Source organism: Pelodiscus sinensis, chromosome 7 (genome assembly GCF_052426305.1).
Source record: "Pelodiscus sinensis isolate ZL-2025 chromosome 7, ASM5242630v1, whole genome shotgun sequence".
In the NCBI taxonomy this organism is placed as follows: Eukaryota; Metazoa; Chordata; order Testudines; family Trionychidae; genus Pelodiscus; species Pelodiscus sinensis.
Window position 1 is genome coordinate 78,034,177 of NC_143058.1, and position 25,882 is coordinate 78,060,058.

The 25,882-nt window shown below is 48.1% G+C and overlaps 2 protein-coding genes, 1 long non-coding RNA gene and 1 pseudogene across 3 annotated transcripts in view; 3 read left to right on the forward strand and 1 right to left on the reverse strand.

Moving 5' to 3' along the window:
• Positions 1-5,703, forward strand: part of PLEKHM3 (pleckstrin homology domain containing M3) — a 173,681-nt gene extending 167,978 nt beyond the window's left edge. The window contains exon 9 of the mRNA XM_089779897.1: positions 5,559-5,703. Coding sequence (XP_089636023.1) covers positions 5,559-5,688 — 130 coding nt within the window. The 3' untranslated portion in view covers positions 5,689-5,703. The remainder of the gene's footprint in view (positions 1-5,558) is intronic.
• Positions 5,704-8,251: 2,548 nt separating this feature from the next.
• LOC102454371 (gamma-crystallin B-like) lies at positions 8,252-9,940 on the reverse strand. Its single transcript, XM_006121080.5, has 3 exons — positions 9,863-9,940; positions 8,838-9,077; positions 8,252-8,581 (listed from the first exon to the last, which is right to left on the reverse strand). The coding sequence occupies exons 1-3, from the start codon at positions 9,896-9,898 to the stop codon at positions 8,306-8,308; spliced, it is 552 nt and encodes a 183-aa protein (XP_006121142.3). The 5' UTR covers positions 9,899-9,940; the 3' UTR covers positions 8,252-8,305.
• Positions 9,941-11,759: 1,819 nt separating this feature from the next.
• Positions 11,760-13,946, forward strand: LOC149524101 (uncharacterized; annotated as a pseudogene).
• A 681-nt stretch (positions 13,947-14,627) lies between these two features.
• The window catches only part of LOC149524102 (uncharacterized), a 47,169-nt gene continuing 35,914 nt past the window's right edge, over positions 14,628-25,882 (forward strand). Inside the window, exons 1-2 of the long non-coding RNA XR_016350115.1 lie at positions 14,628-14,975; positions 15,072-15,137. This is a non-coding gene — a long non-coding RNA (uncharacterized LOC149524102). The remainder of the gene's footprint in view (positions 14,976-15,071; positions 15,138-25,882) is intronic.

Below are 25,882 nucleotides of genomic sequence, written 5' to 3' on the forward strand. Positions count from 1 at the left end.
AACCGCTATCATGTCCCCCTTAATCTTCTTTTTTCCAAACTAAACAAGCCCAGTTCATGAAGCCTGGCTTCATAGGTCATGTTCTCTAGACCTTTAATCATTCTTGTCGCTCTTCTCTGTACCCTTTCCAATTTCTCCACATCTTTCTTGAAATGTGGCGCCCAGAACTGGACACAGTACTCCAGCTGAGGTCTAACTAGTGCAGAGTAGAGCGGCAGAATGACTTCACGAGTTTTGCTTACAACACACCTGTTGATACAACCTAGAATCATATTTGCTTTTTTTGCAACAGCATCACACTGTTGACTCATATTCAACTTGTGGTCCACTATGACCCCTAGATCCCTTTCTGCCATGCTCCTTCCTAGACAGTCGCTTCCCATCTTGTATGTATGGAACTGATTGTTCCTTCCTAAGTGGAGCACTTTGCATTTCTCTTTATTAAACCTCATCCTGTTTACCTCTGACCATTTCTCTAACTTGCTAAGGTCATTTTGAATTATGTCCCTATCCTCCAAAGAAGTTGCAACCCCACCCAGTTTGGTATCATCTGCAAACTTAATAAGAGTACTCTCTATCCCAATATCTACATCATTGATGAAGATATTGAACAGTACGGGTCCCAAAACAGACCCTTGAGGAACTCCACTTGTTATCCCTTTCCAGCAGGATTTAGAACCGTTAACAACAACTCTCTGACTACGGTTATCCAGCCAATTATGCACCCACCTTATCGTGGCCCTATCTAAGTTATATTTGCCTAGTTTATCAATAAGAATATCATGCGAGACCGTATCAAATGCCTTACTAAAGTCTAGGTATATGACATCCACCGCTTCTCCCTTATCCACAAGGCTCGTTATCTTATCAAAGAAAGCTATCAGATTAGTTTGACATGACTTGTTCTTCACAAACCCATGCTGGCTATTCCCTATCACTTTATTACTTTCCAAGTGTTTGCATACGATTTCCTTAATTACCTGCTCCATTATCTTCCCTGGGACAGACGTTAAACTGACCGGTCTATAATTTCCTGGGTTGTTCTTATTCCCCTTTTTATAGATGGGCACAATATTTGCCCTTTTCCAGTCTTCTGGAATCTCCCCTGTCTGCCATGATTTTTCAAAGATCATAGCTAAAGGCTCAGATACCTCCTCTATCAGCTCCTTGAGTATCCTGGGATGCATTTCATCAGGACCTGGTGACTTGCTGACATCTAACTTTCCTAAGTGATTTTTAACTTGTTCTTTGTGTATCCTATCTTCTAAACTTACCCTCTCTCTGCTTGTATTCACTACGTTAGGCACACCTCCAGACTTCTCGGTGAAGACCGAAACAAAGAAGTCATTGAGCATCTCCGCCATTTCCAAGTTCCCTGTTACTGCTTCTCCCTCCTCGCTAAGCAGTGGGCCTACCCTGTCCTTGGTCTTCCTCTTGCTTTTAATGTATTTATAAAAGGTCTTCTTGTTTCCCTTTATGCCTGTAGCTAGTTTGATCTCATTTTGTGCCTTTGCCTTTCTAATCTTGCCCCTGCATTCCCGTGTTGCTTGCCTATATTCATCCTTTGTTAGTTGTCCTAGTTTCCATTTTTTATATGACTCCTTTTTAATTTTGAGATCATGCAAGATCTCCTTGTTAAGCCAAGCTGGTCTTTTGCCATATTTTCTATCTTTCCTACACAGCGGAATTGTTTGCTTTTGGGCCCTTAACAACGTCCCTTTGAAATACTTCCAACTCTCCTCAGTTGTTTTTCCCTTCAGTCTTGCTTCCCATGGGACCTTACCTACAAGTTCTCTGAGCTTATCAAAATCTGCCTTCCTGAAATCCATAACCTCAATTGTGCTGGTCTCCCTTCTACCTTTCCTTAAGATCATGAACTCTATTATTTCGTGATCACTGTCCCCTATACTGTCTTCCACTTTCAAGTTCTCAACTAGTTCCTCCCTATTTGTTAAAACCAAATCCAGAACAGCTTCTCCTCTGGTAGCTTTTTCAACCTTCTGAAACAGAAAGTTGTCTCCAATGCAGTCCAGAAACTTATTGGATAGCCTGTGCCTCGCTGTGTTAGTTTCCCAACATATGTCTGGATAGTTGAAGTCCCCCATCACCACCAAATCTTGGGCTTTGGATAGTTTTGTTAATTGTTTAAAAAAGGCCTCATCCACCTCTGCCACCTGGCTAGGTGGCCTGTAGTAGACTCCTAGCATGACATCACCCTCGTTTTTTACCCCTTTTAGCTTAACCCAGAGATTCTCTACACAGCTATCTCCTACGTTCATCTCCACTTCAGTCCAAGTGTGTACATTTTTAATATACAAGGCAACCCCTCCTCCCTTTTTTCCCTGTCTGTCCTTCCTGAGCAAGCCGTACCCTTCCATACCAATATTCCAATCATGCGTCCCATCCCACCAGGTTTCTGTAATACCAATGATATCATAGTTGTATTTATTGGTTAGCAATTCCAGTTCTTCCTGCTTATTACCCATACTTCTCGCATTTGTATATAGGCATCTAAGATACTGATTTGATCTTGCCTCCCTGTTGTGCCCTGACCCTCCTTTCTCCTTGCCATTATAGGCCGTAGTCCCCCCCATTTCCAACCCATCTCCCAGTCCCGCACATTCAGCACTTACCTGTGGGCTTTGCTCACCTGCCCCCGACAAACCTAGTTTAAAGCCCTCCTCACAAGGTTAGCCAGTCTGTGTCCAAACAAGGCCTTCCCGCTCCTGGAAAGGTGAACTCCATCTCCGCCAAGCAGTCCTTCCTGGAAGAGCACCCCGTGATCAAGGAAGCCGAATCCCTCCTGGCGACACCATCGTCGCAGCCAGGCATTCACCTCCAGGATGCACCTCTCTCTGCCCGGGCCCCTACCTTTGACAGGAAGGACTGGAGAGAATACCACCTGCGCTCCAAACTCCTTCACCCGTACTCCCAAAGCCCTGTAGTCACACTTGATCCGCTCAGTGTCACACCTGGCAGTATCATTTGTGCCCACGTGGATGAGTTTTAAATCAGTGGTGTTAATGCACGAGGGGGACAGGGATGCATTTGATCACCAGTGACTCCCATTCAGTGCAACTTGTCACAGTCTCTGTCACATTTTCTTTAATCTGCGCACTTGGCTATATGGCCTGGGTCCGAAGCTGAGTCAGAGGCAAAATTCAGACTAAATCCTTCCAGGCTCCTTTTCCATGGTGGTGACCTCACCAAAAAGTTGTGGGACCCAAAGCCCATGCAGCGTGTCATGTTATTGGATTTTGGGGAGCAGCCAGGTCACTGCTGCACTCATGGGGGGGTGTTCACCCCAAAAGTACAAAGAGGGCTATGTGAGGTGTCAAACAAAAGGTTACTTGCTGCTGATTCTGTATATGTGCTTCATATAGCTGTATAATGTCTGTGTGTGGAGTTATGAATATGTACTCTGTATGGAGACTGGAAGTTTCTCTGTACCCAAGACCCACCTATGAAGGAATCTAAGTGCCTGGTCAGAGACCATGTGGCTGTCTCCAGCTTGGAAGAAGCCAGGAAGGAGGTATAAATAGGCCATGTGGCCGACTTCATCTTGGTCTCCAGATCTGTTCCTGTCCCCAGATGCAGCCTCGCAGGGAATCACGAGCCGGGAAGAACTGTGGACCCATCCTAACATAGGATGTGCACCAAGGACTTTTAAGCCGGCAGTTATAACATCTCTGCTGTGAGCCTGCATCAAGAACTGGGAGATTCGATTCATGTGATGTATGATACTTTAATAACCTTACTCTCATGCTTTTCTTTCTTGTAGTAATAAACCTTTAGATTGTAGATTCTAAAGGATTGGCTCAGTGTGATTTGTTGGTAAGATCCAGAGTGTAAATTGACCTGGGAATTGTGGCTGGTTTCTTGGAACCAGACAGAACTTGTTCAGGGTAGGTGAGATCGGGTTCTAAGACCCCCCACCTGTGTATGAGACCCAGGGCCATGTGGGGCATGGATATTGCTGGGGTGTTGGAGGGGTTTTGCTTGTGAGGCTTCAGGCAGGCAGCTGAAGCGCTCTGGGGGACTGGTTTGTGGCCTGTTTGGGAAGGTCTCCAGTCTGGGGGCTAGAGAGAGCTCCGAATTTGAGCAATTCGCCCTGAGTGGATGCCCTCAGCTGTGCCCAGACCCAGCCCGGTCCATCACACTGTGTCCATGAGCCATACCGCCCCTTCATTCTCTGTGACAAGTAGTTGAGCCTAGCCTCACTCTCTAAGGGTATGTCTACACTACCCCGCTAGTTCGAACTGGGGGGGTAATGTAGTCATACGGAGTTGCAAATGAAGCCCGGGATTTGAATTTCCTGGGCTTCATTTGCATAAAGCCGGCGCCGCCATTTTTAAATGCCGGCTAGTTCGGACCCTGTGTCGCGCGGCTACACGCGGCTACACGCGGCACGGAGTAGCTAGTTCAGATTAGGCATACAGCTAGTTCGGATTAGGAAGCCTAATCCGAACTAGCTAGTCCAATGCATCCACATAGCGGGGGGCCCAGAACTGGACACACTATTCTAGATGTGGCCTCACCAGAGCCAAAAAAAGGGGAATAATCACTTCTCTGGATCTGCTGGCAATGCTCCTCCTAATGCAACCTAATATGCCATTAGCCTTCTTGGCTACAAGGGCACACTGTTGACTCATCTCCAGCTTCTCATCCACTCTAATCCCCAGGTCCTTTTCTGAAGAACTGCTACTTAGCCATTCGGTCCCCAGCCTGTACCAATGCTTGGGATTCTTCCGTCCCAATTGCAGGACTCTGCACTGGTCCTTGTTGAACCTCATCAGATTTCTTTTGGCCCAATCCTCTAATCTGTCCACCTTAGTGTCATCTGCCAACTTGCAGAGGGTGCAATCCATCCCTCATCCAGGTCATTAATAAAGATGTTGAACAAAACCAGTCCAAGAATCGATCCTTGGAGCAGTCCACTAGAAACCGACCGCCAACCTGACATCAAGGTTAAAATATGAAATATGCCTCCTACTGGATCCTGCCATAACCAAATGTGTGCCATGATATTATTAGTGAATTATTTGTATACAGGACTGGACAGGTAGCAGGCAGCGGTGGGAGAAAAATCAAATAACTCCAATTGTGTCTAAAGGGGGGACTGTGCAGGAAATCAAAACTCTCTAAAGAAAACTGCTGTAAGGGTTAAAAGTTTTCCAGACCTCTCTCCCTGTAACAAATCAAATTAGCTCTAATCAAGACCCTTCCAATGCCTCCTATCTCAAGTTCATGGATACTCCTAGTCTGTCACAATTTGTCATGTAAACCCTTATCTTTGTCACAGTTTGCCTTGTAGACTCCTCCACTCAAGTTCTCATGTGGCTTTGTGTACTGTAAAAACTTACTTCTAGCACTCCTGGGGTGAACAGAAGTCTCAGAGTACTTCTGCTGAGACTTTGATATGTTAAAGAAGAACAATCCACAACTGAACTGTCTAAGCATTCTGTATATAGGATACCTGAATCTGTCTCTCATGGCTGCTGCTTTCACTCTTGGAAGTGACAGCCTGCATGCATGCATCATAAAGTTTTCCCTTCTAGGTTTCTCTCCTGCCTCACTGATTTGACCTCCGGCCTCGGACCCCAGGGGAGCAAGTTACCTCATCATACCTGTACCCCAGGGGAGCGAGATTTCCCCCTCACAGCCTATATCTTATCAAGGTTAGTATGAGCAGGAGGTGTATTGATTGTGTATTTTTATAATTGTTGTATAAGTGGGATGTATAAAAATACTATTGTGTGGACCCAAGTGGTCATGGGACATAGAGGAGGAGCAGAATTTTCAAAGGAATCTTTGCTAGTTGAACTCTCTTCAAGCTAGGGTGAAAGGTGTTGCCTATAATGTTTTTGCTACTAACACAGCTGTGTTTTATTTACTAATCTGCCTGCTAAATATTTTAGACTTAGTGAAGTTCAATTGTTTTGCTTTAGAAAAGAGCTAGATGTATTATGTCACAATACGCTACAGTTCTGTGGGGAGTAGTATTATTTGGAATGTATTACGAACTCATACATTTTAAAGAATACAGCTCTGTCCCTTGCTGTCTACATCTACCAATTGAACAAACTTCTGGTAGTTCTTCAAATTTAACAGCCGCTGCTTTAATGGCTGAATAGAACAATTTTTTTAGACTCATAGGGGACAATTGCTCCTAAGGATGGCATAAAGAATATTTTCTCATTTGTTTTTATTATGCTGGAGTCTGGCATGTTTTTGAAGTAGGAGGTGGGAAGCCTTCAATGGAGAAAGAACAGATTAAGAACTATTTAGAAAAGTTAGACATACATAAATCCATGGGGCTGGATCTAATGCATCTGAGGATACTGAGAGTGATTTCAGAACCACTGGCCATTATCTTTGAAAACTGGTGACGATTGTGGGGAGGTCCTGGATGATTGGGAAAAGGCAAATATAGTGCCCATCTTTAAAAAATAGAAGAAAGACAATCCAGGGAATGAAAGTCCAGTCAGCCTGTCCTCAGTCCCTGGAAAAATGATGGAGAGGATCCACAAGGAATCCATTTTGAAGTACTTGGAGGAGAGGAAAGTGATCAGGAATAGTCAGCATGGATTCACCAAGAGCAAGTCGTGCCTGACCAATCTGATTGCCTACTATGATGAGGTAACTGGCTCCGTGGATATGGGGAAGGTAGTGGATGTGATATACCTTGACTTTAACAAAGCTTTTGATACAGTTTCCTACAGTATTCTTGCCAGCAAGTTAAGGAAGTATGGATTGGATAAATGGAGTATAAGGTGGATAGAAAGCTGGCTAGGTTGTCGGGTCAACAGCTCAATGTCTGGTTGGTGGTCAATATGAAGCTTAGGCTACGTCTACACTGGCCCCTAATTCCGGAAAAGTCATGCAAAGCAGGTAAGTCAGAATAGGGAAATCCGCGGGGGAAAAGCCAGAAAAAAGCGTCTAGACTGGCGCGATCCTCCGGAATAAAGCCCTTTTCCGGAGGATCTCTTATTCCGGAGGATTGCGCCAGTCTAGACGCTTTTTTCCGGCTTTTCCCCAAGCCGGAAAAAAAGCGGTGGACATGTTTATTTAAATCCGCGGGGATATTTAAATACCCCATGGATTTCCCTATTCTGACTTACCTGCTTTGCATGACTTTTCCGGAATTAGGGGCCAGTGTAGACGTAGCCTTAGTGTCCCAAGTGCCCATTCTAGGGCTGGTTTTGTTCAACATCTTTACTAATGACCTGGACGAGGGGATGGATTGCACCCCCAGCAAGTTTGCAGATGACACTAAGCTAGGGGGAGAGGTAGATATGCTAGAAGATAGTGAGAGGGTCCAGAGTGACCTGGCCAAATTGGAGGATTGGGCCAAAAGAAATCTGATGAGGTTCAACAAGGACAAGTGTAGAGTCCTGCACTTGGGACAAAAGAATCCCAAACATTGGTACAGGCTGGGGACTGACTGGCTAAGCAGCAGTTCAGCAGAAAAGCTTCGCTTTACACCCCCAGGACTGAACCCTCAGCTTTCCTTACACACTGGAAGGGCCAGTGTAGTCAGATGATTCCAGAGCTGGGGACTCAACCCAGGCCTGCAGAGCCTATGGCCAGTCAGTCCAACCCTGCCCTGGATCGGTGCTCAGGGAACTCTGGCCCAAGGCTCGTCCCTGGCTGGAGGGGAGAGCTGTGGCTGGCACAGCCTCTCGGTTGGGAGGAGGTTGTGGCTGATTCCTGCCATCAGCAGGGTGCCCAGCCCTGCCTGCTCTGAGGGAGCTCTAGCTGCTGCGCCCTGGTGATGCTCCCAGGCCCCGCTGGTGAAGGGGTGAGGGCTGGAGCTCAGCTCAGGGCCCCTCTAGACCTAGCTCCAAATGTGCAGCTATGGGTGGGCTGGAGGATTATGATCTAGGCTACAGCTCCCTGGTTACAGTCCTCACACCCACCTCTCTGTGGGCCAAGCCCTGCGTGTCCCATGCTGTGGTTCAGCTCCCAGTGCGTACCCTGCACTGCATTCTGGGTAAGGCCTGCACAGCCATGGAGGGGACCAGGAGGGAGCCTAGTACCCCGTGCTCCCTTGTGTGGCTGCCTAGGCCTGAGTCCTGTAGCTGGCGTTGGGTACTTTGTGCTGGAAGTAGCTCTGCAATGCTGGGGAAGGGCAGGGAAAGAGGAGGGGCAGGTTTCCGATCAGAAGACGATATCGTTGTAGCCCAAGAACACAAGGACAAGCCTCGGTGTTGCCCTCAGTACACTTACAGGAGCACGCTGAGAGCACAACGGCTGTTAAAGCATTTTATTCATTGAGACCCTTGCAGACAAAAGGCGTCTTGATTCAGTACATATCCGTGGCACGTCTCAGAGAGCCGACTTTGCCACTCGTGGAGCCCCACTCGCTGAATCTCCTGTACTCCCCTGGCCTCAGCAGGTATTGGCGGCCTCTGTAATTGGGCATTTCGTAAAGGATCCAGTGCCCCTCCAGCACGGAGCAAGAGAGCATCTCGTGGGAGCGTAGCTGGTCCATGACTTGCGGAGAGTCCTCGGTTAGCTCTGCCATGTTGCCTCTGTGATCCTCCTTCTCGTAGATCTTTATCCTGTAGGTGCCCCTGTGCTGTGACAGAAATGAGAGAGGGTAATAGATCCTGTGATCCTAGGCCCTGAGTCAGCTCTGTGCACTTGTGTTAGCTGTTCAAAAAGTATCCCTGCAAAATTTCCCCCCAGTTATCCCAGAGGGACTACCTCTAGGAGGAAGAAAGCAGTTCTAGTTTTCATTATTAGGCATCTGCTGAAAATGATCAAGCAAGTGCCCTATGACAGTGGCGAGGGCACTGTTGCCATTTTAAGAAAAGAAGCAAAAGCAAACTCACAGGTGGGATGAGCCGGCAGGACTTCATGGAGGTGCTGAAACCCTCCGACTGCATGTCAGGATAGTCGCCCCTTTTCAGAAAGCACTGCTGTCCCTGGAAGTTGGGACGTTCATAGAGCATGAAGCAGCCACTTTCCACTCGAGCCGAGTTACAGCGGCTGAGCTGACTTTGAAAATCCGGACGGTCGCTGCTGCACTCAACAGAGCGGCCCTGGAAGTTTCTGTCCTCGTAAAGGATGATCTGGAACAAGGAACAAATGGCAGCAACTTCAGTAACATGCTGTATTGTTAGAATGAGTCCTGGCATTCTAATTTCCCTGCTTCCAGCATATTAAGCCTGAATTAGACAGGCAGTTGTGTTACTTCGTATCTGCAAAGGCAATGAGGAGTCCTGTGGTACCTAGAAGATGCATTTCACAAAATGGTTTTTGCCCACCAAAGCTTATACCTAAATAAATGTTAGTCTTCTGGGTTCCACCAGCCTTCTTGTTGACTAAGGCTGGAGTGTCTGTTCATTGCTTTTACTGACAGTGAAGATGAAGTGATATACTCCTTTGAAATCAGTGGGATTGATCCTCTTTTATATGAGTGGGAGAGCTCGGCTGTGCCCAGTGTAATATAAAGACATTAGTACAAATTCAAACTTCCCTAATTCTGCATTCTTGATTGTTCTCTTCCACTGGTACACAACAGGAGGAAGTGCTTTGACATAATAGAGAAAGGCTATGTCTACACTGCACACCGTACAACAGCGCGGCTGTGCCACTACAGCTGTGCCATTGTCAGGTGCTCAATGGAGTTGCTCTTTGTTGCCAAGAGAGAGCTTCAGCTCACAGACTACTGCTCGATGGTTACAAAAAAATAGAAAACAAAAGCACAATAGTTAATGAAGATTAAAAGAACTCCCCCACACCATGACTGACAGGTTTTGATGACGAAAGTGTAGATGCAGCTTAACTCTGATGTAAACAAGAGACTCAGGTTCCGACAGACATACCAAAAATCCAATCGAGACATTTCTCTTACCTTTCCCATCGTAGCTGGATTCAGGCGACAAGCCATAGTACCCCAGCAGGGCAACTGCCTTTTTATACCTCGCAGCCAGTGCTCAGGGCGCACACGTCAACAAAGGTCTTTTCTCTGTTCATCAAGCCAACTCATGACTCTGGGTCTCATTCACTCTTTGTACTAGTGTCCATAGCTTTTGTGTAGTGGGGAACAGGTTTTATTCCTATTGTTACCAATGAGCAGTTCCAGGCCCTGCATCTGTCAGCACAGCCGTTTTTACACTGAAGACAGCATAGTTCAGGAAAAGAGAGAAACTTCTGGCAGAGTGACAGAGGGGACGGGATGTCAGCGCCATCACAGTCCTTTTCTGTAGAGTCTCTGCAGCTGCATTGTTAGTAGCGAATGGACAAGTGACACAGTAAAATGTTCAAATGACAAAACAGAGAGTAGGGAGATAACAGAAATGTGTATGTCAAAGAAAGTGTCAAAAGGGCAAGGTAGCCGTCATGCATGTTGTAGCCATTCAGTACTTTGGGGTCAGCAATATGGAGTCTGGAACGTGCTGCTGAGAGACCAGCATGGAGTGAGCAGCTGTTCAGTGGATAGGTGTGCAGCATCAACGCCTACCCACAGCCGCACAGGCTCTTCTGAGCCCCCAGGTGTGGTCATGGTTGCCTTCCTCAGCATCCCACATCTGAAGAGGTTGAGCTTGCACCACATATAACATAGCAGCCCTCAGCCAGGCAGTCTCCCAACAGGCTGAATGAGGAGAAGGAGTTTGTTAGTTGTTGTCTACACTACAGAGTTTTGTTGACAAAAGTTATGCTGCTTTTATTCATTAAATTAAACTATTATTGAATGTCCACATTATGGTCCATTGTGTCAGCAGAGCACATCCACACTAGCAGCTCTTGCATCAACATAGAGAGCAGTGCACTGTGAATTGCTATCCCACTTTGCAACTGGCCACAGGGTTTGGGGAAGGGTTTGCAATGCCGCATGGGGCAGGTGTCTCAATTCCATCATTCCACGGACATCCTACTATATTTCCAGCTGTCTTTCCATTGAAGGGGGGAGGGGAATGTGTGTGTGTGTGTGTTGGGGAGAGGGGCAGAAAACAGTGTGTATTAAGGAAGTATGTGAGAGATTGTGTGTGTGTTGGGGAGAAGGGCAGAAAACAGTGTGTATTGAGGAAGTATGTGAGAGATTGTGCGTGGGGGGGAGAGGAGTATATATGTGAGAGAGACATTGTGTATGTGGGGGAGTAAATATGTGAGAGCCTTTGTGTGTTTTGAAGTAGTATTGGTATGCTCTCTCTCTTCAGCCAAGGCTATGTCTACACTCTGCACCTTACAAATGCCTGGGTGTGCCACTTTCTGTCACTGAGAGAACTCTTGTGATAAAAAAATAAAACCGCCCCCAAGGAAGGTTCTATTAACCGGAAGGAATGGATCACAGATCAGACATGGAGAATGATGGAAGAACAGAAGGTACTCAAACAACAAGTCAACCAAGCAAAAACAAGAGGCCAGAAACAAGCTGCATCATCCAGATACTACTAGATCACAACAGGTGTATGCCAAGGCTACCTTCTTCCTCCATTAATCTTCCTAATTGTCCTAGACTGGGTTACAAAAACAGCATATGCTGACTCAGGAAGGGGACTCCAATGGACTCAAACTAGGAAACCTGAAGATCAAGAATTTGCAGACGACTTAGTCCTGCTTGCAGACAAATTAGAGCATATGCAAGAGAAGACAGATGCCCTACAGGAAACAGCAGAGCAAGTGACCCTCAAGATTAGTCAAGAGAAGACCAACTTGATGCACATTAACAACAGACAGGAAGGTGAAAATAAAATTGAAGGAAAAGCAGTGCAAGAGGTTTGTATAGTTAGGGAGTGTTATCAGCAAGAATGGGGGAACTGAAGAGGACATCAGTGCGAGAATACGAAAGACGCAACAAGCCTTTGGTATACTACGACCAGTCTGGGGTACAAAAGCCATTTCAACAAGAACCAAACTACGGATTTTCACTTCCAATGTGAAATCAGTGCTGCTGTATGCCTCAGAGGTGTGGTACGTTGTCCAGAGCAACACTAAGAGAAACCAGACTTTTGTCCATAAATGACATAGGGTATGTCTAGACTACATGCCTCTGTCACCAGAGGCATGTAGATTAGGCTACCAGACATAGGAAACTGAAGCGGCGATTTAAATAATCGCCGCTTCATTTAAATTTACATGGCTGCCATGCTGAGTCGACAGTAGTATAAGGGCCCTACCATCAATCAAACGTTAGCCCCTCCCCTGACCCCGGAAGTCCCGCCCCCTGACCCCGGAAGTCCCGTCTCCCCCTGACCCCCGGAAGTCCCGCCCCTGGTGGGTAGTACTTCCGGGTCAAGAGAGACAGGTGACCGGAAGTAAAAGGATGTCATGTGACCCCACCCCCCCCCCCCCCGTTAGGCCCAGCCCCTGTCGCCGGAAGTCCCGCCCTTGGGGTAATACATCCGGGGTCAAGAGGGCCAGGTGACCGGAAGTAAGGGGTGTCGTGTGACCCCTCTAAGAACTCACCCCGCCTCCCTCTACCAATCAGGAGGGGTTTTTTTCCCTGTAGGACCGCCCTGCGAATCGCTTTGACCAATCGGGGGGGTGCAGTTCCGGGACCCGTTGACCAGACCGGAAGCGGGTCGTGTGACCCCTCTAAGAGCTTCCCGTGACACCCTCTGCCAATCAGAGCATAGCACTTCCCCATAAGTTCTAGCGCCACACAAAAGAGGCCATCTTGTTCCAAGAGCGCGTGTTTCAGAGAGCATGCAAACGCTGAGCGGAAACATGGACTCCTTCACCAACTTTGTTTTGGTGCCGAGAAGAAAGCGCTACATCAGCGACAGTTCCGAGGAGGAAGGAGAAGTTGAAGGGAGCCCTTTGGCCCAGCCGCTGATGGATACACCAATATCTGACGCTGAAACCCAACCGCTCACGATGCAGCCCGACAAGCTAGATGGCCTGGAGGAGGAAGGTGCCCATGGCTCCCAGGAGTTGGACAAGATGCATGGAAAAGAAGCCAAACAGGTAAATGAAAGATCGAAGTTGGGGCATCATGGGATTAGGAAACCGGGATTTTGTAAACTTAAAAAAAAAAAAATGACCAGAGCGTCTTACATTATTTCTTTCTGGAAATCTTTTGACAGCTTGACGATGCCTTTCTAGCTGACCGTCAGACCCGGGACAGCATTGCATCGGACGAGGAAGACGAACCGGGCCCACCTTGCTTTTGCTCAACACCGATACAAAGCATTGAAGAGAACGCCAAGGATGACGGCCATGAAGAATTGAGGAGGTGGCTGTGCATTGACCTAGTTGAGCCAGTGCCACATCATAAGCGTAAAAAAGTTATGCGCTCTATTGTACGCGTTGGTGTTTATACCGTCCTTAGTCACTGTCTTAGGGAAAAGCTTTTTGAGGACTGTGAGGGTTGTGTCATAGATGCGCCAGCCCAGCGGCACCATGACTGTTTGACTTGGACTCCAGAGGATATAAACTGCAAGCTCCGGGGCCTGTGTGCTGAACTGTGTTTGGAAAGCTTATTAAATACTGTTATTGCCGTAGGTTATGCTATGCAATGTCTGTGCTTAACTCAAGAACACTTAGCACAAGGGGTGACTTTGGTAAATGCAGTGCAATTCAGTCAAGATCCTCACAGTGTTTTAAAGACCATGACCAAGCCAAAAGACGCCTGCTTAGAGCGTTATATTGAATGTCTGGTGCGTACAAAAAGTTACAGAACCCTGCTTAAGAAAAAGACTATTTGTAATATGTCTAAAAGGATGAAGTTAGAGAATGGTGAGGGGACACACATGAGATATAAAACTTGGTAGCTGTAAAAATCTATTGAAAAGGGGCTTTTGTGACTATCTTCTCTCAGAAGTTTTGTGAGATCCTTACATGAGTAAAAGTTTTGGTGGAACACATGGTCTGTATATCTTTTAAATAAAATAATTTAAAAAAAATAAAGTTTGTGAGAATCCATTTTGTATAAAGGGGCCCATTTACTGAAAAACCCTGAAAGTGTATGGTAGAAACTCGGGGAAGGAAAAACCCCTCCAAATGTTTTGTTTTTAAATAAAAGGAAAAATTACCCCCCACCACCTCCAGTTAGGATTTATTAGACATGAAACTCAATGGTTTAACCACACCTCACTGAATAGCCAGGGGGCTCTAGTCAATGGTTAGGTTTAGGTGTGACCATTTACCCTTGTTGAGGTTAATGTTTAGTAATTAAATTTGATGGGGTGGATGGATGGGCTCTGATGAATATCTAATTAAATATCACCTCAGGAGTTGGTAGAAACGCTATTGGACAGTTTAAATATGACCCAGGAGTTGGTTGAATGCTATGGGCTACTTTTTCTAGCCATTAAAAGTTAAAAAAAATTAAGGGTCTAACCCAAAACTGAAATGTTTCAAACTTTTACCCAAACTTTAGAACAAGCATTTGCTCTAAAGACAATCAAACATTTAAAAGCATTTTATTTAAACCCCAAGCCTTAAGCATGAAAGAAGCATGTTTAAAAAAACAAACCCCTAGATATTTATTGATATCTGCAAAGGGTCCCACATGGAAATGGATACAGCTACATTAAGGATTGGTGCTTTTACTGTTAATACTGTAAGAAAGCCCTACAAAAATACATTTTAACTAAAAGAAAAAAAAATGTAGCCAAAAGAAACACAGTTGTGGAGACAGCTTAATTCTTCCACCCCAGATTACAAAAGGCCATGCTAGGGAGGGGTGCCTATGTCTTTAAGGAACTATTATTTTAGAGTTGCAGTGATCAAATTAACCTGCTAGCTACTAAGTTGAAGTTGTTTGAAACAATGGGTTAGGAGGGTATAAAAAACCTAGGTATTTTGGAGACTGTCCTTTTCAACAGAAACTTTCTTGAATGGCTGCTGGACTGCAACAGGAGAAGGTATGTTCCCTGTTTTTAACTTTGAAAATATATATTCTATAATGCCACTCTTTGGCCATGCTCTTTTAGTAAAATAATGGTGGCTATCTTTATTGCAGTGTGATCTGTTTAACATGGCACCAGTAATTTTAAGCTGCAGTTCACCACCAGGCCAAGGTAAAACCCATTTTTAACTGTAGTTGTGCTTAATACCGTTAAAAAAAAACCCTGGGTAATACTAACTAACATTTGTGCTTATTCTTTAACCTTAAGGCCCAAGCACACATGGGGGGGAACAGAACAAGCATGTGCCTGCAACACTTTATCCCATAGTGAAAGGTAACTTTTTTGCAATTGACTTTTAAATGTATGTGGGGTTTGTGTGTGTGTGGTTTGTGTGAGAGAGAGATGAGGTCTGTGCAAGACATAGGTGTGTTTTTAAAAAGTATTTGGTTGCAAACTGTTGGCTTGTTTCAAACTAAGAGGTTGTTTACAGTGCAAAATGTGATGTGTTTTTAAAATGGGTTTGAGGCATTTGGGGGTAATCCTAACTAACCAAAAGCCCAAACACTCATGTGCCTTTTAAATACATGTGGTGCTACTGGGTTTGTGTGTGTGAGAGAGAGGGGGTCTGTGCAAGACACAGGTGTGTTTTTAAACTATATGTTGGCAAACTGGTGGTATAGAGTGTTTGGTGGGTTGCTCTTTCTGTGCCAAATGTGTTTTCAAAATAAATGTTCAATTCTGAGTTGGGGGAGGAGGTGGTGGGATTAGGCTGAAAGTGTCTGGGATGGTTACAAAAATGTGGTGTGTTTTTACCTGGGGGTTTTTATTTTTTAAAAAAGCTGGCTGTAGGGGTTAAGATGTGGGTGATTCAGGGGCTTATGCTAGAGATAAGTGGTTTAAAAAAAAACCAGTTTGTTGCATACCGCTGCTTTTAAAAAATTATTGTTGCAAATGGTTTTTAAACTGTTGTGGGGAGTTTTTGAAGATGTGTGTGTGTGTGTGTGTGTGATGGAGTTTGTGACAGACACAGGTGTGTTTTTAAAATATATGTTGGCAAACTGCTGGTATAGAGTGTTTGGTGGGTTGCCTTTTCTGTGCAAAATGTGATGTGTTAAATGCATGTGAATTTTGGAAAGTATATGGCTGCAAACTTGGTTTGGTGTGTTTTATAAAGCTGCTGTTTAGTGTATGTGTGTGGAGGGAGGGAGGGGAAGGGGGCTGTGCAAAGCATAGGTGTAGGGGTTTTAAAGTACTTGGTTTGCTTAAACTAACAAGGGGTTTTAAAAGCAGTTTTGGTTTTTATTCTGCAAAATGAGATGTATTTAAAAAAATTGTGGTTTTCTACTCACGGGATCATAATTCATGATAACATCAGGAGGTCCAGAATGACGTGCCACAAGGCTGTTCATATGTTCCAATAATTCGGGTATAGTTGAGTAATAACCTTGCCGCAGGATATAACTCCATGGTTTATCTCCAAAGGTGATTTGGAAAGGGGTGTCCTCAGTAATGTTGTTCCAGCTGTGTGGATATTGTATTTCCACTAACCCCACTTCCCAGGCCCCCGGGAGATCCAACGACTTTATTAGCTGTATTGTAAAGGCCGAGCTGGTGTTTTGGGGAAAAACCCCAGAGCTGGCGTTGCTGGGCAGAGTGATGTAGAAGCCCCCGTCCTGCTTTTAAATGTTTGATTGTCTTTAGAGCAAATGCTTGTTCTAAAGTTTGGGTAAAAGTTTGAAACATTTCAGTTTTGGGTTAGACCCTTAATTTTTTTTAACTTTTAATGGCTAGAAAAAGTAGCCCATAGCATTCAACCAACTCCTGGGTCATATTTAAACTGTCCAATAGCGTTTCTACCAACTCCTGTGTCCTTTAAACTGTCCAGTAGCGCTCTACCAACCCCAGGGGTTATATTTAAACTGTCCAATAGCGTTTCTACCAACTCCTGAGGTGTTATTTAATTAGATATTCATCAGAGCCCATCCATCCACCCCATCAAATTTAATTACTAAACATTAACCTCAACAAGGGTAAATGGTCACACCTAAACCTAACCATTGACTAGAGCCCTCTGGCTATTCAGTGAGGTGTGGATAAACCATTGAGTTTCATGTCTAATAAATCCTAACTGGAGGTGGTGGGGGGTAATTTTTCCTTTTATTTAAAAACAAAACATTCCTGATTGGTAGAGGGAGGCGGGGCGAGTTCTTAGAGAGGTCACATGACCCACTTCTGGGCGGGTCATCCGATCCCGGAACTGCCCCCCGATTGGTCAAAGGGGTTCGCGGGGCGGTCCTACAGGGAAAAAACCCCTCCTGATTGGTAGAGGGAGGCGGGGCGAGTTCTTAGAGGGGTCACACGACACCCCTTACTTCCGGTCACCTGGCCCTCTTGAACCCGGATGTATTACCCCAAGGGCGGGACTTCCGGCGACAGGGGCTGGGCCTAACGGGGGGAGGAGGGTCACATGACATCCTTTTACTTCCGGTCACCTGTCTCTCTTGACCCGGAAGTACTACCCACCAGGGGCGGGACTTCCGGGGTCAGGGGAGACGGGACTTCCGGGGTCAGGGGAGACGGGACTTCCGGGGTCAGGGGAGACGGGACTTCCGGGGTCAGGGGGTGGGGCTAACGTTTGATTGATGGTAGGGCCCTTATACTACTGTCGACAAACAGCTGATCAGCTGTTTGTTGGCTCAGCGCGGCAGCCATGTACATTTAAATGAAGCGGCGATTATTTAAATCGCCGCTTCATTTTACTATGTCTGGTAGCCTAATCTACATGCCTCTGGCGACAGAGGCATGTAGTCTAGACGTAACCTTAGATACATTCTTCAGCTAAAGTGGTACGATAGAATGCCGAACAAAACCTTGTGAACCAAAACAAACCAGAAACCAATGGAAGTCCAGAGTAAGAAAAGAAAATAGTGCTGGGCAGGCCACATCCTGCATAAGGACTGTCAGGAATGTATCATGAGACAAGCGTTAGAATGGAATCCAAAGGGAAAGAGGAAAAGGGGACGTCCCAAACATGGCGACGAAGCTGCCTGGATGAAGTAAAAGCAGCTGGCTAAACGTGGGATCAAATCAAGACTATCGCTAGGGATCGCAAGAGATGGAGAATGACTGTGGAGGCCCGATGCTCCATTAGGAGCCCAAAGGACTAATAGAATGAGAGGTGGTAGCTTCGCCAGCAGGTGAGCATCCATGGTTCACACTGGCACTTTCTGTTTATCAGGGGCATGTATTTTTTCACACCCATGAGTAACAAAAGTTTTAATTATGAAAATGTAGTGTGGGCATAGCAACCAAGCCTGAGCACAGCAGTCTCCCCTCCCCCTCAGCCTACTCTGCCTTCCTGTTAGTTCCACATTAATGGTTCTGTGATTCCCGCCGAGTTTTCCCAAAGCCCCCTCAGCTGCTGGGAGCAGCATCCTCAGCAGCTCTGTGAGCTCCCCAGGCTGAGGAATATCAAAGCTTTCCAGAGCTTTGAAAGCAGTGGGGTGCAGAGCAGCAGAGTGGAAACCAGTGAGCAGAGCAGTCATGGTGGGCATTGTGGGATACTGGGGGAGGCCAGTTATGACAACATAATGAATAATAATGTGTAGACCAGGGATGGGCAATAATTTAGGAAAGGGGCCACTTCACAAATTTCGGAAGTGGCTGTGGGTTGACCTGGAAGGGGCAGGCCTTGGGCAGAAAAGGCGGGGTTGAGAACTACCCTGCTGGGAGCTTTGCTTGGCCTGGGGTCCCTGACCCTTGACTTCTGGCCAATGGAAGGGATCTGGAGCAGATGGGAGGCTGCTGGGGGCTTGCTTCCTCCTAGAGTTATCTGGAGTGGAGGCTTAGAAGTCACATAACATGGCTGGGAGCTCCTGATCCTGCTGCCTGGCAGCCACCCAGCAAGCACAAGCCCTTTGAATAGAAGCAGTTGAAAGGCTCTCACCTCCCGGGCAGCTCCCAGGCAACGGGCCAGTGGGACTGAGAGCTGCGAGCCCTTTCAATTGCTTCTGTTTAAAGGGCTTGCACCTGCCGGGTGGCTGCCAGGCAACGCAGCTGCCCAGCAAGTGTGGGCCCTTTAAATAGAAGCGGTAGAAAGAGCTCTCGCGTCTCTGGCTCCCAGGCAATGCGATAGGGCAGGAGTTGGCAACCTTTCAGAGATGGAGTGTCGATCGACTTACTCACCTCTGTGTATGCTTCCGAACGCTGGTGATACTTTTTTAAAGTCAATAATAGTCCAACTTACAGCAGCTACATTAATAAATACATTAAGATGCAGAACTTACCTTTTAGTGCAGGGGTCGGAAACCTTTCAGAAGTGGCGTACTGAGATTTAACTTCTTCCCAGATCTGCATGCCAGGAGAAGGAAGGGGGAGGGGGGCAAGGGCAGGCTGAGTATGGTGACCTTATTTTCTGAACCAGCTGCAGCTAGTGAGAACGTTTTAGTTTAAATTATGAAACAGATTAAGTGTTTTAACTTTCTCATGTGAGTTTATCAAACTTCAATTTAAATAAAGTAAAATATTATGTCCAACACAAAAGGTTTCCATGTTTTCTTTATTTATGGTGGGTTTGGATCGGGGGTCACTGACTCTCAGAAAAATCAGTTGGGGACCACACAAGTGAGAAGCAAAAAAACTCCCAAAACCCCCAACGCTCACTCAGGGCTGGCACGAGGTATTCTGGCACCCCGGGCACGGGCGCTCAGTGCCACCCCTGGGTGCACGGCACATGTGCGGGCCCACCTGTGGGGAGCGGGCCTGCCCTCCTAGGGTGCACAGGCCTGCCCCCAGGGCGCACGGCATATGCATGGCCTGGCTACAGCCACTGGTGCGCAGCCCGGGTCTGCCTCTGGGGCGCACGGCGCATGCGTGGCCCCCTATGGCTGCTGGCACGGCACAAGTGCAGCCCAGTCCGGCCCGGTCGTCGCTGCTGGTGCCCGTGTGGGGGGAAGGGCATTGTTGGCCGGCGCCGCAGGGATGCGAGTGGGCCGGTGCTGTGGGAGCCGGGCGCGTGGCACCTGATGGCAGCTGTAAGGGACGCTGTGTGCCCCTTACAACTGCCATCAGGCGCCCCCCATCAGTTGGTGCCCTGGGCAGCTGCCTGGCTCACCCATGCCTCCGCCCGGCCCTGTGCTCACTGATGTGGCCCCAACTGAGATGCCTCACTCCTCTTGTGCCCCAGCCTCATGGGGTGAGGGAAAGGGAAGGGGGGGCTGGGGTTCAGGGCTTCCCATACACCAGATTTACTTTTCTGGGGTTCCAGAGTTAGCGGATTTTATGGACCCCCTTAGGCTCTGGGGTAGGGTCAAAAATGAGGAGGACAGTGTATGAGACAGGGCTGCCAGCAAGTAGGATAGGGATGCAGTGCAGGATCTGGGAGGGAGCCGGGGTGCAGAAGCAAGCTGGGAGTAGGGTGTCTTGCCAGGTGCAGGCTGTAGGAACAAGGGAGGGTATCGGAGCAAGCTGGGGGTGCCAGGTCTTGTGGGGGAGAGAAGTGAGGGGATTGGGAACTGCTCGTGGGCTGGAGCAAAGCCTGGATCTGGCCCGCTAGAGGCTTTTGTCCACCCTCGGTCTAGACTGACTCTTAGGGTGTGTCTAGACTACATGGCTTTGTCGATGGAGCCATGTAGATGAGTTTACTCAGCAAAGGGAAATGAAGCAGCGATTTAAATAATCGCCGCTTCATTTACAGCAACATGGCCGCCGAACTGTGCCGATCAGCTGTGTGTCGGCACAGCATGGCAGTCTAGACAGGGATCTGCTGACCCCACAACCCTTCGTCGGCAGATCCTTTATGCCTCAGGTTCTGGGGTCGGCAGATCCCCAGCTAGACTGCTGCGCTGTGCCAACAAACAGCTGATTGGCACAGCATGGCGGCCATTTTGATGTAAATGAAGCGGCGATTATTTAAATCACCGCTTCATTTCCCTTTGCCGAGTAAACTCATCTACATGGCTCCATCAACAAAGCCATGTAGTCTAGACACACCCTTAGTTGCTTTAATTTTGCTGCAGAAAGCTCTATGCCATTTGTCAGGGTGGGTTCATTTTGTGGACAAAACAGCAGAGTTTTGTCACCAAAAATAGCTTTGTGGTGTGTACAACTCTGCTCTTTTGTTGACAATGGCAGCCTTTTGCTGACAGAACTGTGTGGTGACGAGAAGGCAAGGTGCTCATTCCCGTTGTTTGCCACAGTGTGACAGTCTACCATGGAGCTGGTCAGTAACATAGTCCAGATTGGTGTTCTGCTGATGAGTTAGTGGTGAGCCATGTCCTTGCAATGGCGCTGGAACTGGGGGAGCCCCTGCCTTCTGGTGTTTTAGGAGAGCATGGGTGATGTTGCCCCCCACCAAGCCTTGAGCAGGTGCAGAGCAGCACAAATCCACACCCATTCTCTGAGTTAGTAACCTTAGCGCCACCCCCCACACACAGCTGCACAACACTTTGCTCATGAATTGCTTGTGTTAGGGCAGTAACATATTTAATGTGGAAGGCCTCCCCATCCAAGTGTGAGAGAGCATTTACGTTAACTAGCACATATTTGTTACTTCTTGGTGATAAGCATAACTCTTCAATATAGTCTATTAGAATTCATTTCCTTGGACTTCTTGGTGCCTATCTCAGAAGACCTTTTTTTTTTTTAGCAGGATTGTCTGGCACAGAGTAGACAAGCATCAAGGTGTTCCTTCAAATCCCCTTTGCATTGGTGCCACCATCATATTTTTGTCAATCTGTCTTTGGCTTCTGCATCTTTGGAGTGATCACCCACAGTAGATTCAAGCAGCCATAAAAGCACATCTTTTCTCGTATTTTGTGGTGCCACCCATATTGATTTAAACATGGCAGTTCTTGCTGTAGTACCAAGCTGTGACCTTGTACATTCATATTTTGGCTCCTGTCTTACTCCCAAATCATTCTTATCTTCATAGTCTGTTATTGAATGCTTCACAGCCGCTCTGCTTTAACTTGTGATTTTTGCTGGCCACAAGTGAAAACTGCTATAGGGATAGTTTTCAAAGCCATCTCCTATGGCCAGGATGGCTACTGTATTTCTGGCTGTTAGACTAGCTATCTGATTTTTGGTGTTAACTAATTTCTCTGTGGGTACGTCTAGACTACATGCCTCTGGCGACAGAGGCATGTAGATTAGGCTACCCGACAGAGTAAAATGAAGGGGCGATTTAAATAATCGCCGCTTCGTTTAAATTTACATGGCTGCCGCGTTGAGCCGACAAACAGCTGATCAGCTGTTTGTCGGCTCAACGCGGCAGCCATGTAAATTTAAACGAAGCCGCGATTATTTAAATCGCTGCTTCATTTTACTCTGTCGGGTAGCCTAATCTACATGCCTCTGTCGCCAGAGGCATGTAGTCTAGACGTACTGTGTGTGTGTGTGTGTGTGTGTGTGTGTGTGTGTGTGTGTGTGTGTGTATTGCGCATATGTGTCTGAATTTTAATCATGTTTATATAGGCCACAATCACGCATGACTGGAGATTCCCATGGGATAGTGTTTAGGTAATGCTACAGATCCCCGGAATCCAATCTGAATATAGATAGGGACCTCTTCAATGTTTTTAATTAAATACTACTAAGAATTGTGTGATGATGGGGGACTAATTTCACAGATATCGATTGGATGACAAGTGCTACTAATAATAGCAGAATGCAGATTTTCCTGGAAGTGATAACAGAGACAAGTGAAGGGGGGTACAAAGGGTCGTGTGCCCCTAAACACTGGGGCACACAGCCACAAATGGTTTGGGACAACCACTCCAGGCTCTGCACTTTGGGGGGTCCTGTGGAGGCAGATGGCAATCTAAGGGACCTGGCACCAGCAGCAGGGATTGTGCCCTGCGTTCATCAGCAGAGGCAGGAAGCAGCATAACCCGGCCTCAGCCAACTCCACTCCCCCTGGCTCCTAGACATGCCATTGACGGAAGGGGTGGAACCTCTCCCCATGCTCATTGATGGCATTAAGTGGTGCAACATGTCTGGGAGCAGGCAGAGCAGAGCGAGCTGAGCCTGGTGAGCGCAGGGTGACCTGACCAGTGCTGGCAAAGCCAGGCCCATGCTAGTCTCATGCTCCATGTCACAGGGGAAGCAGGGGCAGGCAGAGGTGGGGAGGGAACAGAACAAAGTTGGGGGCAGAGCAGGGGTGGAGAAGCAGGGAAGAGGCAGGGCCTGGGGTAGAGGAGGGCTCTCCTGGGTCCTGCATTCTCCTAAGGATGGTCCTGTCCTGGGCTATGGGATGGCACAGGAATGAGTCAAATCGGGGGTGCTGGTCACATGGCTGATGCCCTGCTTGCATCCCTCTGCAGCAGTCCCCACTGGCTGACGTTACTTCCCCAGGATTTTAGATTTGATTTTGGTGAGGGCCTCATAGAAGAACTGCATGTAGGAGATAAAGGTTTGGATTATCATGAGCTAATTCAGTTTAAATTAATAAAACAAACTAAACAAAAATAGCTCTGCAACAAGGGTCCTTGATTTCAAAAGGGCAAACTGTAAAAATTAAGGGACTTAGTTAGAGAAATGGACTGGAATGGGGAACTGAAGGATGTAAATGTGGAGGAGGCTTGGAATTACTTTACATCAAAGTAGGAAAAATGATCAGAAAGCTGTATCCCAAGCAAGGGGGCGAAATGGTAAGGACGCGTTTGCAGCCCAAGCTTGTTGAGCACTCATCACAAACAGGTGAGTAAGAGAAAGCAGAAAGTATGCAAGGGATGGACGATGAACTGGATCAACAAGAAAAGCAACCTCTTGGAGATGGCAAAGTATGGGATTAGAATGAGAACTGCCAAAAGCCAAGCAGAGTTGGAAACAGAAGGGGGACTGCTAAGCACTGAAGAGAAGGTGAAGATTAAAGATAATTTAAACATGGTTCAACACCAGAAAAGTATCTTTGCCTCAATTTTTAATAAGAGTAAGGAGATTAGTGGCAGAGGGTATGTCTGCACTACCCTCCTAGTTCGAACTAGCGGGGTAATGTAGGCATACCGCACTTGCAAATGAAGCCTGGGATTTGAATTTCCCGGGCTTCATTTGCATAAGCGGGGAGCCGCCATTTTTAAATCCCCGCTGGTTCGAACCCCGTGTAGCGCAGCTACATGGGGCTCGAACTAGGTAGTTCAGACTAGGATTCCACGAGGTGTACCGGTAGTTCGGAATAGAAACCTAGTTCAAACTACCTAGTTCGAGCCCCATGTAGCCGCGCTGCACGGGGTTCAGACCAGCGGGGATTTAAAAATGGCAGCTCCCCGCTTATGCAAATGAAGCCCGGGAAATTCAAATCCCGGGCTTCATTTGCAAGTGCGGTATGCCTACATTACCCTCCTAGTTCGAACTAGCGGGGTAGTGTAGACATACCCAGAGTGGTGAATGGGAACAAAGATTTGGAAGCAGAAATCTCCACATTTTGAGGTGGAAATCGAACTCACACAGCTTCATGGGACTAAATCGGGGACCAGGATTCCCTGTAAGGTTTGCGCCTGCACCAAGAATTTGAGTCCTACCCACCCCCTCATCAGAGCCACACAGCTGTGGCTCCAGCTGCTCCCAGGGGTGGGGATGCGTGGCCCAGGAGCAGGAGGGCAGTTGTCCCTATCTTTGACCCAATCTCAGGGCTGGAGTGGCAGCCTGTGTGGGCCGCATGACAGGTGACAGCTCTTCTGGGTGGCCTGGGTTGGAGCCACATGGTGGGCGGTGACTGCTCTGACTCAGCACCGGGCACTGAAACGTGGTGGCTCCGTGCCCCCACCCAGGGATCTGCAGCCCCAGCCTGGAATGGAGGGGCCCAGCAGCGACCTGTTTCACTTCGCTCCTGCCTGCTTCCTCCTCCCTGGGCTGCTCTTGCTGCTGCCAGGTACCGCACTGCTGCCAGTCCGCACCCGACCCGTGGCACCCAGCCCAGCTGCCCCTATTTTCCGCTGGCCCTCCTCTGCCAGTGGCATTTGTCAAATCCCCCCCCCCAAGCTAGACCCGGGGATGGGGGAAATGGCACGTGGCCAGGCTTCCCCCACCTGTGCCTGGGGCACCCATCCCAGCTGAAGTGGCACGAAGGGGTGGTAGGACGTTCGCTTCTCTCTGCCTGCTGGGGGCAGGGGGACACTGCAGATGCTGCCCTCCCTGCCCATTGCAGCCAGCCCTGGTAGCTCCACATGGCCTCTGCTGCCCTCCCCGCCCGTGGCAACTGGACCCAGGCCCTGGTAACTCTGTGTGGCCTCCAGGGAGCTGGTGGGATGAGGTGGGGCTGTCACCTCCCCATGGGTTGGAGCCTGGCATGGCCCTGGCCCCAGGCACTGCAGCATCCTGGCAGGCCAGGCCCGCACTGGGCAGGACATGATCTGGGCTTCCGCTCTTCTGGTGGCTGAGGTGCATCTGGCTCTGACTCTCACTGCCTAGGCCCAATCCTGTCCCAAGCACGGGGCGTGGGAGGTAGCGGGTCACCTGGGCAAAGCTACCATGAGGCAGGGCCAAGTCTGCAGAGGGAAAGGGCTCCCTTAGCCAGGGCTGTTCACCCAAGCTTGCCTGGGGAGAGCGGCCCGGACTGGATGTTAATGCCTCTCCCCTGCGTGGCCCGGCCGTCCTTTGTACAGGTAAGCGTCATTGATCGGTGGTTTCCAAACTTCTTAGACCTCCCCCAGTAACAGTCTCCACCAACACCTGTCTGTTATGCGTCTGGGACAGCAACATGGCTTCCCTCTGTCCCGGAAGAGGTAGGGCCCTTTAAGACACCTAAGCAGGAAGGCAGGACTAGGAGCAGAAGAGCTGAGAGCGGAGTTGGAGCCTAGTGGCTGAACAGGCAGATGCTCGGCCTCAGCTCCCGCAGCGAAGGGTCCAGCTGCTCTACGCCCGACAGGAGGACTGGATTGGGCCACCAGGACCCTTGCCTGTCCCAGAGGACTGGCCTGGGCCACTGAGACTGCTGCCATGGCCCAAGGACTCGCCAAGACCCCTGGGACCCTCGCCGGGCCCTGATGACTGGACCAGCCCACCTGGGCCCGTCTGAGCTGTAGCCAGAACCCCTGGACACACTGCCAGCACCTCCATCCCCAACTGATCCCTAGGAGCAG

Bases quoted from the DNA above. Each gene is read 5' to 3' on its own strand.
- LOC102454371 (XM_006121080.5), bottom strand. From the start codon at position 9,898: ATGGCTTGTCGCCTGAATCCAGCTACGATGGGAAAG. The intron at 9,078-9,862 runs GTAAGAGAAATG...TCCTTGTTCCAG, and splicing joins ATCCAGCTACGATGGGAAAG to ATCATCCTTTACGAGGACAG. The intron at 8,582-8,837 runs GTGAGTTTGCTT...TTTCTGTCACAG, and splicing joins CCTGCCGGCTCATCCCACCT to CACAGGGGCACCTACAGGAT.